Source organism: Eulemur rufifrons, chromosome 16, assembly GCF_041146395.1.
Source record: "Eulemur rufifrons isolate Redbay chromosome 16, OSU_ERuf_1, whole genome shotgun sequence".
Lineage (NCBI taxonomy): Eukaryota > Metazoa > Chordata > Mammalia > Primates > Lemuridae > Eulemur > Eulemur rufifrons.
The window spans coordinates 48,615,375-48,633,668 of NC_090998.1; the positions used below are offsets into that span (position 1 = coordinate 48,615,375).

At 36.6% G+C, this 18,294-nt stretch overlaps 1 protein-coding gene across 3 annotated transcripts in view; it reads left to right on the forward strand.

The window, feature by feature from the left end:
* The first annotated feature begins 702 nt into the window (after positions 1-702).
* Positions 703-18,294, forward strand: part of MON2 (MON2 homolog, regulator of endosome-to-Golgi trafficking) — a 103,647-nt gene continuing 86,055 nt past the window's right edge. For all 3 annotated transcript variants that reach the window (XM_069489369.1, XM_069489370.1, XM_069489371.1), the window contains exons 1-2: positions 703-1,210; positions 14,406-14,469. In XM_069489369.1, coding sequence (XP_069345470.1) covers positions 1,100-1,210; positions 14,406-14,469 — 175 coding nt within the window. In that variant the 5' untranslated portion in view covers positions 703-1,099. The remainder of the gene's footprint in view (positions 1,211-14,405; positions 14,470-18,294) is intronic.

The window sequence follows — 18,294 nt, forward strand, 5'->3', positions numbered from 1 at the left end:
CTACTACATGCCAGGCACTCTTCTAGGCGCTGGAGATACAGCAGGGAACAAAACAGGGGTGGGGGGAGAAGTAGCCCAACTCTTCTGAAACTTTCCTTTTAGCAGAGAGTCAGGCGGTAAAGAGGGCGGGACAGATAGCGTACCGCCTGGTAGGTGCCTGGTAGGTGACGGGAGGAAATTTGGTTTTTACTTTGGGATGGGAAGCCAGCGGGAGGGTTTGGGGCAGAGGGCAGTTCCATTTTACAGATTAGTAAAATAAGGGACTATTACGCAGTATGTGCACCAGTTGAGCTTTAAAAAACAAATTAACAAGAGGTAGGCTTTGACTTGGGGCCACTAGTCCAGAGATTCGAGGAGGCAGAAATAAAAAGGGTCAACACAAATTAAGATGAATCTCCAAGGAAGCAAATTGTTTACACTGAAATACAATTTAACAGAGCCAGGGACTCTGTTCAAGCACTTGTCACTGAAAAGGAGGCGAATCTTGACAGCGCAAACTCTGCCCCCTAGCCTACTTAGATGCCGTGGGTGAGGCGGGGGAAACGCTCCCCGCCCGGAACTGGGCCTGCCCCGAGCGTGGCTACGTCTCCGGCCACGCCCCGCCGGATGCTCGCATCTGGGTTGGCCGCGGCGGGGGCGGTGGCCACGGTGCCCGGAAGTGTGGCTGACGTGTCCCGGCCGCGCTCGGAATTGTGGGCGACTTGGCTAATGGCGTCGGCGAGTCTGGGGGCCCTGGGGAGCTGAAGCTGACGCTTCTTGCCAGGTTGGCTGGTGACACCCGGTGTAGCCGGGCCCCGCGGTAGCGGGAGGGACCTGCCCGCCTTGTGGGCTCCTCGACCAGAACCGGAGGAGCCTAGCGAGGCGGGGCGACTGCGGGATTGCCTCCGAGAGGAGCCGGAGGTTTTGCGAGGAGGCTGCGGGGGGCGCTCGGACACGCTCCGAGTTCGCAGCCCAGGCCGGGCAGAACCCCTGAGGAGCCCAAGAAGCGGGCTACGTAAGGGCCCGAAGCGCGGAGAGGGAACTGCCTGTCGTCCCAAGGAGCTGACAGTGCCGGAGCTTGTTTGTGCCTCTCAGAAATTGGCTCGGACCTTGGAGGATCATGTCAGGCACCAACAGCCCCGAGGCAGTGAAGAAGCTGCTGGAGAATATGCAGAGCGACTTGAGGGCCTTGTCACTAGAGTGTAAGAAGAAATTCCCACCTGTCAAGGAGGTAAGCTTCAGGCGACGTCAGAAGAAGGCACCGTGAGCATGCCAGGTCCAGTTAGACCCAACCCTTCAACCCCAGCCTCCAGTCTTGTCTAATTTTCATTCGGCCCTTACCTTTCCAGACTTGTGAGTCGGTGGGTTGTTTCCACAAGCGCTTTTTATTTCTGTTGGGGAGGGCTGAGCGCTTTTATTTTCTCCACTCTGTTGTCCTCCCAGTTTAGGAATGAAGTTCGTGGAGTGAACCCATTCAGTTAATTCAGCGACGTGTACTGTATACTCACCTTTTCTGGCCTTTTTCAGACTCGAAACTGGCCAAGCCAGAATTGAAAAACTTAAACGTCTATTTGTTGCTTCTAAAGGTTAATATCCACCCCTTGTGGTGAAATCTACGCTCCTCACTTTTATAGTATGTCACTCAATTGGAAACAGCGTTCCTTCTTAGCAGGTGTCATTCATTTAGCTTCACTCTGTTATCAGTCCCATGAAGTATTAACCAACTATCCATAGCCACCTAATTTATGACAAATATTGAAGCCCCACAGTAACCATGTTAAACCTTGTTATGAGCAATACTGTAGTGGGAAGTTTGGGCTTGGACTCAAAGGAAATAATTTGAGTTCTAGCAATACATCTTAATGTCTTTGAGCTTCAGTTTTCTTTTAGCTGTAAAATAGGGTTAAACAGTGGTTTTATTATGTATGGAAAAGTCATCAGAACAAAAGGCTATTATTAGAGGTTCAAGTGAATAATATATACAAATTAAATACTCCAAATAGTTCCTGAGTTGAAATTTCAAAAGTTTAGTTACTATTGGCCTTTTCTTTTAAGATGTCATTTTAGTTCTATTAAATTTTTTAAAAAAAACTTTGCTCAATTTTTTCCTCGTTTTTGAAATAAGACATTTTGGTGATATTGTAAAAGTAATTATTTTTATTCCTATTTAATGTAGTTTTGTTTACCTGAAATATTATTTACTATTTGCCCTAAAAATTCACCAAGAAATTTCATATTTATACTGATTTAAATGGTTTACCTTTATTATTTTAAGATTCTGTAATTAGAAGTTGACCAATACAGTTTGGATTTTCGGCTTGTGAAGAATCTTAAATTTCTTTAAGTGTTTTGGTTCCTTGGTTCTATCAGTCTTCAACAAGTTTCATCTATTAATAAAGTAAGGATCATTACCCCACGATGGAAACCAGATGTGCTACTTCTGGAAAGATGGCCGTTATGATGTATTTTATTTCAGATAGTCAATTTGTTTTGATATTGATTTCTTTATTTTCTTTATATTATCTGTTGAAAGTTATAACAAGTAAATTTAAAGAATTAGGCTGTTTTAGAGAATTTTAAAGATTAAGGTCATTTTAACAGTAAAAGAAATGCTCTCATTTAGAAAATATCAAATCCTATTTTTAATTTCAACAGTAATTTATAGAACAAACCATTCCAGGTCCTAAGAATTCATATAAAAACTGTGGTTCCTCTATATTATATGCCTTTGTGGTGTATGTTGGAAATTTAATTGCCATTTATTACATTATTTCTATTGGAAAATACATTTGGAGTTCCAAACAGGTAGCTTACAAAGTTTTGGAACTCAAACCATTCCTAATCTGAGAACTTTAATAAATGCTCATTTGTTTTTACTTGAACGCTGTCTAGAGAGAGATTTAGTAATTGCACCTGTGGGGTAATTGCAAAAGTAATTCTTGTTGTGATTATCTCTGATACATAATTTTGTATATACTACGTTCTCTTTAAGAATTTGTTGAATGAAAGAATCTACATTCCTTATCCAATGACGTTTGCTTAGGGCTCTACTTTAGGAATTGAAAAATGATCTTGACTGTGTCATAGGTTTAAAACAAGGATGAAGTAATTAGCCTAATAGTGATGAGAGGAGGAAGCTTTGACTTTCAAGGGATATTTTGGTTGAATTAAGTTTTCCATGGTGAATTAATAGCAATGCCAAATTTGGACTTTTGCTCTTGAAGGAAATGATTTTTGGTTTTTTCTTTTTGGGTGTTTAGGTAGACCTTAAGGCAAAGCCTTTCTAAGTATAAGAAGCTTTTCCATCTGTAGATTGGTTTGCTAGTTAACACTCTTCCAGTGTCTTCACAGGCATTAGCTGAAAAATACTCATTCTGAACTATTTATAAGGCTACTCAAGAACTTAATATAATATAGTTCTAATTGGATATGTGCTTTGGAAGGGATGTCTCCTCCAATACTTTTTAAATAAGCTAGAATGAACTGTTACATTTTATATTTAGTCTTTATTTCAAGTTTTTAGTAATTTGTGCTTTTTATGGCTGTAGTGCTTAACTATAAATTTTTTTTGTGGTGGCTATAATTTCATTATGTCATTTTTATAATAAAGGTAGTGATTAAGTAATACCAGCAATAAGCTTGCTCTTTTTTTTTCTGTTCATTTTTCTTAGTCTTTAAACATAAATCTTCATGGTTCAGCAGCATAACTTTTTTTTAGTATAACTATACTAGCTAATTTGTTTGGGAATATGTATATGAAAATTTTTTTTCTTTGCCTTAAAAGTTACTTTCAAACCTTCTGTAATCACGTCTTTATAATTGCTATTCAGGGGCCTTCAGAGGCAGTGACTTCTGAAGCTTTATGTATTTCATGAATAAGAGCTTTGTAATCATTTCTTAGTTACAGGCACAGATGAGGGGGAGCAAACTGAAATGTGATCAGAGAAAGTTTTTAATTCTCAAGTTGAGTTTTATAGAATGAGTAGAAGCTAGCCAGCAGAAGTTGGGAAAGGGGCAGTCATTTCTAGCAGAGGAAGTAATACATGTTGTTTATATTCCATGTAAAATAAATTTCATGCTGAAGATTATTGGGATTCAGAGCTTTTAAGAGAGGGAGTAATGTGATCAAATTCGTATTTAGTAACATTGCCTTGACATTATTGGTAGGCAGAATTAATTAGAGGGTATTGAGATTGAGGCAAAGAGAACAAATTTTAAAAAGTGATAATTGCCTGTATTGAGGTGGTAGCAGACATAGCCATGAGCTTACTTGCATTGAGTTAGACAGTAGTGAAAGAAAGAGTGTGGATTGAAAGATTTAGCAGGTAAAATTATCAAGGCATGGCAACCTTTTATATAAAGAGGAGAGAGAAATATGTGTAGCCGCCTAGGTTTCTGGCTGGATAACTAGGTAGGTCATTAAGGGAAGGAATATAGGAGGAGGAAATGTTTTGGGGGAAAAAGAATAGACATGAATATGTTAAGTTTTAAGATTTATGTGTGACATCCAAGTGGAACTGACCAGTAGGTGTTTGAAAATGATAGTTTGAAACTTAAGATGGAGGTCTAGAATTTCAGATTTAGGAGTATCAATTTATACATGACGTTAGAAACCATAGGAATGGATGAGATGGGCCAGAATGTATGTATAGAGTGAGAATATAGAGACTGAAGAAGGAGCTTTGAGAAACAACAGCATTAAAGGAAAAGAGGCAGTTGGGTAGACTTTAAGGTTAAGACGGGAGAGAAGGGGAGAACTTGTTAGAGCAAGATCCCTGAGAAAGCTGGATTTTCAAGGGCATGAGTGTGTGAATGGGATTTCAATTTGATAAGGGACACCTCATCTTCTGACAGGAAGGACAATACAAAAAAATGGATTTGAATGTGGTAAATTTGAATGAGGGTCATAGTGGAGAGTTGGGAAGTTCTGGGCAGTTTTCTGTGGCCTCTGTTTTCTTGGTAAGATATTAAACAAGCTTGTTGCTAGGTGTAATTAGTAATGAAAGAAGAGTAGGATAGGAAGTTTGAGAAGAGCAGTGGATCACTTTGGAGAAGTGGAGGGAAATTGACTTGGAACAGTTAAGGGTCTTAGCAGGAAAAGTGGTCAAAATGATGGTGGATTGTGATATCTAGGTTGGATTCCCAAAGAAGGAAAGCCAGTAGTTTTCATTGATTGGAAGAAGATAGAAGGGCTAAGACCTAGCAGCACTAATTTAATCAAAGAGCAGTGGGGTTGGGGCGTGAGAGAGCTAGAAGGATAGGAGTTGGGAGAATAGTGGGGATGTTGCATTGCAGATTGCCAAGTAGATATGTACTAGAGGATGATGAAGTCCAGGGAAGACTTTACTCTAGTAGAAGAGTAAAGGGAATGAAGGTCGTTTGAGTCGAGGTTGTCAGAATGGGGGTTTTGCATGGATTTTTTTCTCTAGTTTTAATGATGCACCATCGTAAGGATATAAATCATTAAAAATTGCAGTAGTCTTTTCAGGCTATGTACTTTAAGTTTTCTGTTGCCCATTCAGGCTTGATAGAGGTTGCTTAGCAGACATTTTTGCCTTAAAAAGCAGAGGGTTCCTGTGGTAGAGTTTCTCAGTATCCAGTGTTTTTCCATGTTAACTGGCTGAGGGAGACTTATGCCTTCTACTTACTGAGACAGATTTTTCCATTTAATCAGATATTTGGGGACTGTGGCTCAAGTCATTGGCTCTCTTGGTAGGGTTAAGACCTCATTTTTAGGACATTAGTGAAGAATGAGGGCTGGATGATCTTTACACACTTATTTGGGAGCTGTTTTGGTTTAGTATTTTATAATGTACTATAGTTATTTTTCTCTTGACATTGTGTTCTTTCTCCTGTAAGCATAATAGAATAAATCCTTGTTTTATATGTTAAAATCTATGAACTGAAATAATATATTATCTTCTTAGCACTGTGTTTTGGTGACATAGAAGAAATAAAAGACATTATCTCTGACTTAAAAACCAAAAAGGAAGATATACTTCAAAAATTGAATTATTTTCCTTTTTTCTTTTATATAAATAGTTTTTTTTCAACCGTATACAAAGTAGAGGGTTTTGCTGTTACTGTTATAATACAATAGAAGTTTATTTGTCTAAGTGTAAAGCGTAGTAGGAAATACAAAAATAAATGAGAAATTGCTTTTATTTTCATGAAGTTAAGGTTGAGTAAAATATTGCCTTTCCACAAGGCTGGGAACTTTACATCCATATACTCTAAGGCAACAGGCCATATTAAATATTTCGTTTTACAGATGATGAAACTGGTTTAGAGAGGTTCACTAATTTGGGTATGGTTGTAGAGGTGGAACTGGGATGTGAATCCATGTGCATCCATCTCTAAAACCTCTCCTTTTTTCCATTATATCATGCTGCAAATGCCTTTAAAACGTGCTTAACTTGTTTTTACTATTTTTCCCACCCATTTGTCCACCTTGCTTCATTTTTTATTACTATTGGTCATTCCTTCCATCTTGAAATTCTCTTGTTTTGACTTTTATAACACTTTTCTGTTCTTCCTCTCTGGGTTTCACTTCCTTGTCTTTACATGTGTCTCCCAAGTTCTGTCTTCAAATTTCTCCTTTCTCCATGCTCAGCCCCTTGAAACTGTCATCCACTCCTATCGCTTCTGGCCTTACTATAATGCTGACAAGTCTTAAATACTTCACTCACTCTGCTCTCTTTACTGTGTTTCCGGCTCTCTGTTGAACACATCTACCACAGTACCTTTCACATTCTTCAGATAGAACTTCTTGTAATTGAACTTACCTTTTCCTCAAAACATCCATTCCCCATTTCATTTGTTTTGTTAATGGTATCTAGCACTATTGCTTACTTTAATTATATTTGTCTGTCGTCTTTCCCTCAGCTCTCTTTATTCACTGTCAGTTGTTTCTTCCAGCCCTGTGATTTCTAGCATATCTCTCCTTTTTTTGTAGTTTATCTGCTATAATCCTAGTTCCAGGTATTAATATTATGCCCGGTCTTTGATGTGCATTAATGGCATACATGACTCCAAACCATTAGATATATCACCATCAGATTAATATGCTTAAAATCGCTCAGAAACTCTCAATGGCTACTATGTACAAATAAAACTCTTAAGTATAGCATTTAAGCCCCTCTTGATGTTCTCAACCTTCCTTTCTAGCTTCACCACCCTTAACTCTTCCCCATATGCTTTTATACTTCAGCCAAACTGGATTGTCTCCCAGTCTCCAAGTATGTTCTATTGCTCCCACTTCCATGGTATGGCTTCTTAGGTTCTTTTGCTGGTTTGGAATTGCCTCCCCTCATTATCTTTTTCCTTTTTTCTTTTTAAATTAAAATCCTGCCTTTCATTGAATCCCACTTTTTTTTTTTTGAGACAGAATCTCACTCTGTTGCCCGGGCTAGAGTGCCGTGGCGTCAGCCCAGCTCACAGTAACCTCAAACTCCTGGGCTCAAACAATCCTTTTGCCTCCCCAGTAGCTGGGACTACAGGCATGTGCCACTATCCCCGGCTAATTTTTTCTATATATATTTTTAGCTGTCCAAATCATTTCTTTCTATTTTTTAGTAGAGACGGGGTCTCACTCCTGTTCCAGCTGGTCTCAAACTCTTGACCTCGAGCGATCCTCCCACCTCGGCCTCCCAGAGTGCTTGAATCCCACTTTAAATGCTGCTTATCCATTTGTTGCATGAATGAGTCAACTTTACAGATAATTTTCTGATTTCTTTCCTTGTTCACTCATTCATTCATTTATTTGTTCATGAAATAATTTTTGGACACCAACTATGTGCTGAATGCTAGCTAGTTGCTAGAGCAAAGACAGTTGCAGCCCCTGCCCAGGCTTGTCAGTCTAGTATGTTTTCCTCTGCTTTCTTTGCTTTCACTTAAGCCATAAGTTATTTCCTTGTAACTCTTAAATTTTACTTTCTGTTATAGTTTTTAAATATTTTTTCTTTTCTGCATAACTCCTTAGGGGTCAGTATTTGATCTTGTTTATTTTTCTATCCACTATAATGTAAAGTATTTGTATATGTAGGAGGTGCTAACTAAATACTTGTTGGAGATTAGAGTTTTAAGAAAAGGAAGGAAAAGGCATACCCCCTATATAGGCATATCTTGTGTATATTTTTAGCATCTTCATGGTAATCTGCATTCCAGTCCTTCATTTGTTATGTTAAAGAAAATTTATTTTGTTTGTTTTCTAGAAGCCAGGGGTTCTGAATAGAATGTCACCTAGGTATATATTTTTAGGAGCTTTTAGGGTTATAGAATAATAGAATGTTACAGAAGAAAATCTTATTGGTTTCGTTGTTGTAATTGTTTTATGAGCATATTGTTGTGTAGGAAGTGTTCTAGATCTATGAAGCACTTCCAAGTTTGGGCTTGACTTTAGATCTTTTTATTTTACCTGACATCCAAAATCATAAGTCTTCAGACAGCTCTATGCCTCCTTTCTGTCTCATGAGTCCATTATTTTATGTAAGTTGCCATTAATTTGAATTTCACATTTCTTCTTTAGCTTTTGTATTATGCTGTGTCGTGTGAATAATTTGGACCTTTGTGTAAATTCATTTATATTTTGAGGTTTTATTCTCATAGAAGTTGTGAAAAATATGTTTTAAAAAAACAGAACAGGAACTTTTGTGAAGGGAAGCAGCATTTAAATTTTTTTTTTTTGGTAAATGTGTATGTAGTTCTAGTAGTGAACATTTGTTATTCTTTCCCTAGGATCCATTCCCTTTTGCTTCCTTCAGTGGTAGGCTACACTCTTCCCTCATTTTCAACCCTGTGGATTCTCACTCCTAATGCCAGCTACCTTGATTAGCTTACTCTACTTTAAACTCTCCGCACCTCACCTCCCCCATCCCCACCTCACCGCCCCCCCCATCCCCACCTGTATTCTTGCCTAAGTTACATAATGCTAGTGAGTGCTCCTGGAAAAGAAAAGCTTTCTCTTTTTTCCTCAAGAGCTGCTGAAGGAGACCCTTTCTCTCCTTCTAGATAGTGTCATATGAAATGGTGAGGTATGGAATGGCCACAGCCATTTTTGTTGCCAAGCTTGTAAGCAGCCTACAGATGAACCCACCCTGGGAACCAGGCAGAACCAAGACAATGGCAGAGAAGTGAAGCTGCAGTCCTGGTGGCGTTGTGAATCTCTGAATCAAACTTCCTGTGGAATTTTCAGTTAGTGAGACAATGAAGTCCCTCCCTTTCCCTCACCCTTTTTAAGTGAATTTGAATTGGCACTTATATATTTATAAATACTAGTAAGTCTTTTTAATACTATTTAGAACTTTTCATTTGTTCCCTTAGAAAAATTTATTATGTAGCTACTGTATGGAAGGCACTGTGATAGGCATTAGTAATACAGAGGGATGAATGAGATACGTTTCTTATCCTCATGGGGCTTATAGCTAGAATGCAGACACAGACGTAATGAAATGAAGGGGATAAAGTGTACAGGTATAAGCCATAGACGGTATTAAAGGTGGACAGGCTTTGTAATATTTGTCATAGAAAAAAGTGATGGAAGAAATGATTTCTGTCACTGCTTATGGTATTAGAAGTGTGACATAATCAAGAACCTGCACCATAAGTCTACAGCTGTCTTCATGTTGCTAGCAGTGGTTTAATTTCAGCAAAGCATTATTTGTCACATTAAATTAGTGCTAATTTGGGTTTGTATTTTATTTGCTAATTGTTAATTTATTGTCTTTATAACTTAAGAGCTATAAAGCATATATTCCTGATTGTATTTACACATACATTTCAATTTGTCAGTGACTGGGTAGGTTCATAAGAGTTTTTGCTTTTTTCCTTTTAAAAGATGTCCTTACACTACTCAATTTTGAGAAATACTAGTAGGGGTGGATGCTAGGGAAGTGTTGAAAAATTGAGACGGTGAATGGATGGAAGACAAGATTGCAGGTAGAGACATCTCTTCGTTTAGGTTGACGATGGGAGTTTGAATGAAAGTGTGAAGTGGAATTTGAGGAAAAAAAAAGAGTACCAGATATGTTAACTAAATAGACTTTGTGGCTGATTAGATTTGTGAGATGAAGGAGAAAGCCCAGATATCTGATCAGTGACTGGATAGATGATGCTGCTATTCAGAAAAATAAAGATTGTAGGAAGAAGAAACAGTTTTTTCTGGCTGCAGTAGGAGTTGGGGGTTGAGGGAAATGATAACATCTGTTTTGAACATCTTGTTCAAAAAAATTGTTAACCTTAATTATTTTGAACAATTTAAGGTGCCTTTTAAACATTTAGGTTAATAAGTCCTCTAGTTTAGGAGACAGGTCAGGAATAGGAACATAATTTAGGAGGCTTCAGCATTTAGAAAGTAATCAAAACCTTGGAATTATAGTCATCCTTCGGTATCTGCAGGGGATTGGTTCAAGTACTCCTGGCATGGAGGATACCAAAACCTGTGGATGCTCAGGTCCCTGGTATAAAATGTTGTAGTATTTGCATATAACCTGTACACATCTTCCCATGTGCTTTCAGTCATCTCTAGATTATTTATAATACCCAATACAATGTAATGCTGTGCAATTTGTTGTTACACTGCATTGTTGTATTTTTAAATTGTAATGTTATTTTTGATTATTCCCCTCCACCCTGAATATTTTTTATCTACATTTGATTGAATCTACAAATGCAGAACCCATTGATACAGAGGGCCAACTATGTGGGATTACCCAGGAATAGTTTATTGAGTGAGAAATGAGGCCAAGGATATTCTAAGTGGTCTTGGAAGAGGAGTCAGCAAAAAGTATTGAGAAAAAGAAGAAATTGTTTCCTGAAAGAGATTAGTTTTAAATGTATTTAAGACGTTGGCTTTCTTTTCCAACTCATAGATGCCCTCAGGAATGTATAAGACTATTTACCTTAACCTATATCATCTCTATTTAAGTCTGCAGAACTGGCCAATTTTTTCCTCCTTTTATTTATTTATTTATTGCATGAGGGCCTATTCAGGAAAAAACAACTGTTTACAAAGGAGTCTTCAGCATTTAGAAAGTAATCAAAACCATGGAATTATAGTTATCCCTACAAATACACGTGGTATCTGATCAGAATAGGGGATACTTTTAAAACAAGATGTTAAGGACTCTTGTTCACTCTTACAATCCTTGGTAAATGAAAGGGAATCTGGCTCTGAAGACATCTGTACAGGATACCCTTAAAGATGTAGGCAGGCCTAGGTATGAAGTAAGACTACAGTGGTTAGGGGTACCCTGATATACAAGTGTGTCAATAAACATTGGTAGTGAAACTTTCCTGCAACACAGGGGGCCTGTGAGAATAAGATGTTACAGTTACAAAGTATTTTGACAATGGAAACTTGGATGTGAAAAATGAGGAGCTATGAGATAGGTCTCATAGCAAGAAACAGTCCTCTTGGTGCTTCTTGAGTTTAGGAGTGAAAATACTGGTTATGCATCTTTTAAAACACCACTTTAGAACTACTTAAGAAATACTCCTTGTTCCTTCTTCTTATTGTGTGTATGTATAAAAATATTTGTTAGATGTGCACACATTCAGGGTTCAATTCTTAGGAAATCAAAACAATGTCTGGCAAATTTGAAATCCTTTACTGATAGCTGGCATGCTACAGGATAGATTTTGGAAACTATTAAGAAGGTTTTGCCTTTGGACTCTGAGACAAGGAAAAAAATTTTAAAAAAAAGTATGACTGGGCTGGGCGCGGTGGCTCACGCCTGTAATCCTAGCACTCTGGGAGGCCGAGGTGGGCGGATCGTTTGAGCTCAGGAGTTCGAGACCAGCCTGAGCAAGAGCGAGACCCCATCTCTACTAAAAATAGAAAGAAATTATATGGACAGCTAAAAATATATATAGAAAAAAAAATTAGCCGGGCATGGTGGTGCATGCCTGTAGTCCCAGCTACTCGGGAGGCTGAGACAGGAGGAACCCTTGAGCTCAGGAGTTTGAGGTTGCTGTCAGCTAGGCTGACGCCACGGCACTCACTCTAGCCTGGGCAACAGAGAGAGACTCTGTCTCAAAAAAAAAAAAAAAAAAAAAAGTATGACTGACTAGAATTCAGAAAGTCTGGATGAATTATATGACAGTTCAATTTAATCAATCTCTGTTGACACTGAAGCAAAATCACATATTGAATTTGGACATATGCAAGGTATATAGGGCCATAGTGAGAAGGGGGAGAAGTTAAACTTGAAAATGATAGTGGAAGAAATTTCAGTGACCACAGACTAATTTCTTTAATTTAATTTTTACAGTAGTAAATTTGCTATGGTTTATGTATCTTCAAAGTATATCCAGAATCTAACGATTTCCTACCACCTCAATCATTACCATCTTGGGCTTATCTACCATCATCTCTTGCTTATATTATTTTAATAGTCTCTTAATTTTACTGTATATTGGAATCTCCTGAGGATTTTTTTTTTTAAATACTGATTCCTGGCTTTCACCAGCAGTCATTCCAATTTAATTGGTTTGCAATCTGGGCATCGGGATTTTTTTTAAAACTTCTGGTGTTTCTAATATGCACTGCCTCAAATAATCAGTAAACTAAATCTTTCCATGAAGTAATCGATTTTGACTGTGTTTTTCTGCTAGTAGACACGTTAATTTAATTTGGGACATTTCCATTTCTTAAAGTTTTAGAAGTAACTTTCAATTAGGCTTCTTGGTTGTGAGCAATGAAAGCTGACTCTGGCTAATTTAAGCAGAAATAAAAGTTGCTGGCAGGATATTGAGTGGTTTTCACAGAGTTGGTAGAAGGCTGGATGCATCCAGCCCTAAAATAAGTACATGAACAAAGGGAAGTTGAACAACTATAATACTCATGCCAGTGAGACTATTATTGCTGTCTGCTGAATAGTAACTGGATACCACAGATTGCACTACTGGTTGCACTGGTCACTGCAGGCCACCACTGCTTCTGCTGCCCTCAAAAAGTGGATATTGTCTCTGCTATTGTCATCAGAATTTTCTTTTGTCTCTTCTTTTCTTTGTTACTAGGCTCCACATTCAGCATCCCTAGTGGGTGCCTGTATATGGATAAGCAAAGGCTGCCAGGGCATGTAGGAAAGCAAGTATCTGGCATTTTCAGTTTGATTAGTGGAATATAGGCTCTGTCTTGTACCAAAATTAATGAAGGTGAGAATTCTTCACATATAAGCAAGGGCTTCACATGCTTGGAGGCAACAAAATGACGAAGGTCTACTACACATGGTATAGTGTACAATGTGTTCTTTATTTTATGCACTAATCCACTGGTCACCAAACTAGGAGTCCATAACAAACTGGTGTTCTTTTATAATTATTTTTAAACCTTTAGAGCCTGCTACCTCTTGTTCCTTAGCAAGCAGCAAGAGATAACAAATGAGCAAGTAGTGAGCAAATAGGAAAACTTGGACATATAACTTTTTATGATGATATATGTATTATCTTTGAAGGTGTAGATACCAGTATAAGTATAAAATAGCCATGTTTCCAGATAGTAAAAATTTGAGTTTCTATGATGGAAATAATATACCAATATTATATGTCAGCACTGTCCAATAAAAGTATAATGTGGGGCCACAAATGAAGTGCATATATGTAATTTTGAATTTCATTTAAAAAATAAAAAGAAAGACATTTAATTTTAGTAATATTTAACCCAATAAATTCAAAATACTGTTTCAACTTGTAATAGATATAAATATTTAGTGGATAGTTTACATTCTTTTTTTATACTAAGTCTTCAAAACCTGTTATGTTATTTTATACTTACAGCACAGCTTAATTCAGACTAGCTACATGTTAAGTCACATGTAGCCAATGTGGACAGTTGGACAGTGCATTCTGTAAAATGCTATATGACTTGCAGGTGCTGCTAGCTAAACATACTCTGATGAAGTGTTTTAGACACATTATGAAAACTTAACTGAGTGTGTTAAAAAATATAACTGAAAAGTAATAACAAAGTGGTTGGTTATTCATTCTCAAAAGAGAAACTGGTTCTTTTAATCCAAAACAGTAGTTTTACTTAATGTTGTCGTGGTTTTGCAATTTTTTGTAGTGGGGGGAAGGGGAGGGGTGAAATTGGGAAGAGGAGCTTAATTATTGTCATCAGGTTTTGGTTTTATTTATTATTTTTATTTTCTGAACATTTAAATTTGTAGGGGATTGAGGTATTCCAGATATGCCTTAAGGCAGAGGAAGGCAGCAGGCTATAGAGCTGAGTTTGCATGTGAATATCAAATTAATCATATTTTATTACATTTAATGTCTATGTCACTACTGAGCTTAGTATCTGATATTTTGAAAATTAAAAAGGTGATAGTGACTGATTCTGTGTGCTTATCTATCATGTGTGACTTCTTTTCCGTGGATTATTCATGTTGATAATAAGTTTTATGCTCTAATTATTTTTATTCTTACAGGCTGCTGAATCAGGAATAATAAAAGTTAAAACAATAGCTGCACGAAACACCGAAATTTTGGCAGGTAATTTTTTGCATTAAAAATTTAACAATTAACAAAAATTTGACTAGTAGTAAAAGAATCTTTTAAAAAGAAGCCATCAGTTTTCTGTAACATCTCTTCCTAATGCCCTAACATGTGCTATTCATGATACAGAACAGGTAAAAGTCCCTGACTTGTGAACTGACTCTGTTTCCCCAATATCAATGCTATAAAATTCTCTGAAATCAGAAATCATGAACTACTGACTTCTTAAAGGCAAGGATTTTTTCCTTATTCATCTTTGCATTCTCCTCCACCTCTTGTTGATCACCTAAGACACACCCATAAAAGGCATTCAATTAATATTAATATTTGTTGCATTGAATTGAATGAAAGATTGGTTCTCAGTCCACCTTCAAGATCAGTCTTATCTTTAATATAATATAAACAGTTCATAATGTAGTTTTGTATATTTAGATGTACCATATCAGGTTTGAGTCCTGGCAATATGGTCATGAAGAAAGAATGGGAGTCTGGTGAAGTAAAGAAAACAGAAGTGTTTTCTTTTTTTTTTTTTTCTAATATAACAAACGTTTATTTTTTTTTTTTTATTATTTCAGCTTATCATGGGGATACAAAAGTTCAGGTTACGTATATTGCCCATTCCCCCCCCCACCGCCGCCCCCCGCCGCCCCCCGCCAAGAAGTGTTTTCTTACCTTCTCTTGATTGAACTTAGTTTTCAAGAAGAAATTTTCAAGATTTTCTTTTTGGCATTCTTTCTTTACTCAATCTACTCCTTTTTCTTCTTTGGTGCCTTCTGTTCTTGCCTCAATAATAAACATGGAAAAGAGGGAAACTGGCTTTTTTTTTTTTTTTGAGAATCTGTTGTATGTGAGGCACTTGTGCCACTCTGTCTTACATAAAACAACCTTGTGGGGAAATATTATTTTATAGTAGAACAAATTGAGATACCAAGAGATTAAATTACCTGCCCAAGGTCATATGATAAGAGGCAGAAGCAAATTCAAATCCAGAAGTGTTCAGAGTCCATGTTCTTCCTGCTGCAGTGTGCTACTATGGTTATGGTATTGCAGGGTTTCCACGCTAGCCACTCCGTCCCAAGCGTTTCATATGTAACTGTTGCTTACTTCGTTGATCCTTTGATCTGCACTTCCAGTTCCAATAGTGCTATTGATCTCAGCTAGTATATGAGAAAAGTAGTATAATTAAGTTATTTTGTACAGAGTGCAAATAGTAAAGAATCTAACTCTCATAAACTTTACATTTTTTAAAAAGGATATCAATAAATTCCTAACTGGTGGGATTTCAGAGTGTTACAAAATGAAATGAAGGTTTTTGGGGGCAGTGTAAGGGTGGGTTGGGGGCAAGAGTGGATTTCACTTAGAGTTTCCAGCTTTGCTGGGAATTTGCCCTTAGGGTTAACTCTCCTAAGTTGCATCTGTTTCTTACAGCTTCTTCCCTGATTTTGAGCAGTCTGCCAAAATACCAAATAGTTTTATAACATTATCCACAGATATGAATAATGCTGTGTGCATATTATATGAAAAAGGATGTAGTGAAAGTGGTGGATAAAGGCAAACGTGTGTATGGTTGTATTGGGAGGGTGGGCAAGTGGGTTTTAATGGGAGATGCATGTTGGATGGATTAGCCAATGTGGAAAAATTGGTGTTTAAAGATAAATTCTGACCTGGATATTTTTATGTTGGAGACTTGTCATAGGCCAACCATATTAGAATTATCATTGTAAATATTTACCTTTGCTAATATTATTGCTGATATTATGGTAAGTTCTTAATTATTCTCCCATAGTAGAAATTTTCATTGGTACTATAGTTGGGGGAAGATCAAAAAAAAAAGACTGATTTCTTCAGAGGATCACTGTTTATTCCAGGCCAAGTAAAATGTTCCATACCAAGTAAAATGTCTAATTAGTTAATCTTAAGGAAGAGTAAGAAATATTTTGACTCAGTTGGTATGAGTTTAATATATAGACAGGGTATTAATTTCATTTTAATTCAGTTAGTTTTATTCAAATCAAGTTAGAACAGATCTTTATGCAAATACAATTAATAGTTCATGCTATAATCTTCACAGTATCTAGAGCCATGTACTTGAGGAGGTATATTAGCACTTTATCCTAATATTTTTCCAAGTATTTATAGCAATTGATACCTAAAACTTATAGATTTATAGACCACTGTCATTTTGAAAATCAAAGACTCTTAAAAACAAAGTTTAAGTTAGTGTATAGCTTCTAAACTACATAGTTAATATTGAGAAAAATTTTTGGTTAACTTTTTATTTCCTGAGAAGTGTTTACTTCTCTATAGTACTGGAGACTATAGGACACTACTTTTGTGCTGTAATGGATGTCAAAGACACCAAACAGTTGAGGAGTCTCAAATGAAATGGGATATTGAATTCTCATACGTCTTTGTATATTCAGAAAATGTGAAGGGTTGCTGTAAAAATCAGAACCCTTAATTAGGATCAACTTGTCTAGTTAATGATACTCAGCATAGATTTCTAGCCAACTTTAGTTTTCTTAGATTTATTTCCCAAGGGAAGATTATTTACATTGCAGAATAAACCCTTGCTTTACTTCTCCCCTTCTTTTAAGCATCGTACTTTAATGTTCATTTTTCTTTGTTTTCACTGCTGTCATGAATGCTGACATAAGTGGGAATGCTATGCCAGGTAATGTCAGCATTGATTCAGATGTACAGATCCTTATCTCAAAATTTCCTTTTTCTTTAAAGATAAAACTTTGCAAATGAGCGATAGCAACATAAAGTTTTTCATTTACAAGGCCCAGTGCCTTAATCTTACATTTGACTATTATATATTACAAATTGTGTCTATTATCTTAGCATACAATATACTAGAAATTGAGACAGCATGTATTGTACAAAAATTATGTAATTTGCTTTTTGAATATATATCTGTAACAAGGAAATCAATGAAATTGTGATATCTTTTAAAACTGTCTGTTTAACTCCTATCCAAAACCAGAATGGTTACATCTACCTATGGCTGCTTTCGGCTACTGTCAGTATACATATAGAATTTTTACATAAATAATCACTTTGTATGATTTGTATTTTTCATTTCTCACATGATTTATCCTCATCTTTTTCATATCTATGCAGTCTTATAACTATAAAAGATCTCTAAGTAGCAATGAGTAAATATACTTTGTAATTTTTTTCTGACATTAAAAGGTAATTTATCTGCTTATTTAATATAATTTATCATATCAGTACATGTACTTGTAATATTTTACAAACATCTATAGAATATATCATGCAACATATTATTAATAAGTAAATAATTCTGTAGGAATCAGTAGGGAAAATACAAAGATGGGTAATGTAATTCACCTACAATCTATATGGAAATGCAAGAAAAATAACTTGAAAAGTATGTTTATGCCATTCGTTCTGTTTAGCTTACCTGCTCCTTCATTAAACTTTTGAAGTCTTTTGCCAGGAACTTTCCTTTCCAGATGATATACTCTCTGAGGTCAGGGTCAACATCTTATTCTTCCTTATGTTGCCAGTATTTAGCACTCTACATGGGAAATAGCAAGCACTCATTAAATGTAGGCTAATAAATGAATCACATCAAGATGCAACTAAATCTCTTAATGTTGCCTCTATTATGTTTTTTCTACTAGTTTTACATGTTATAATTGTTTGAGTACATGAGTTTTGTTACTTTTAGTTCGTGTCAACCACATAACAGAGTAATGAAGGAGACAGACTCTAAACAGAATTCTAATACTATGTGGTAAATGCCAAGATGGAAGTATAGACAGGGCTGTTATGGGAACATAGGGAAGGCAC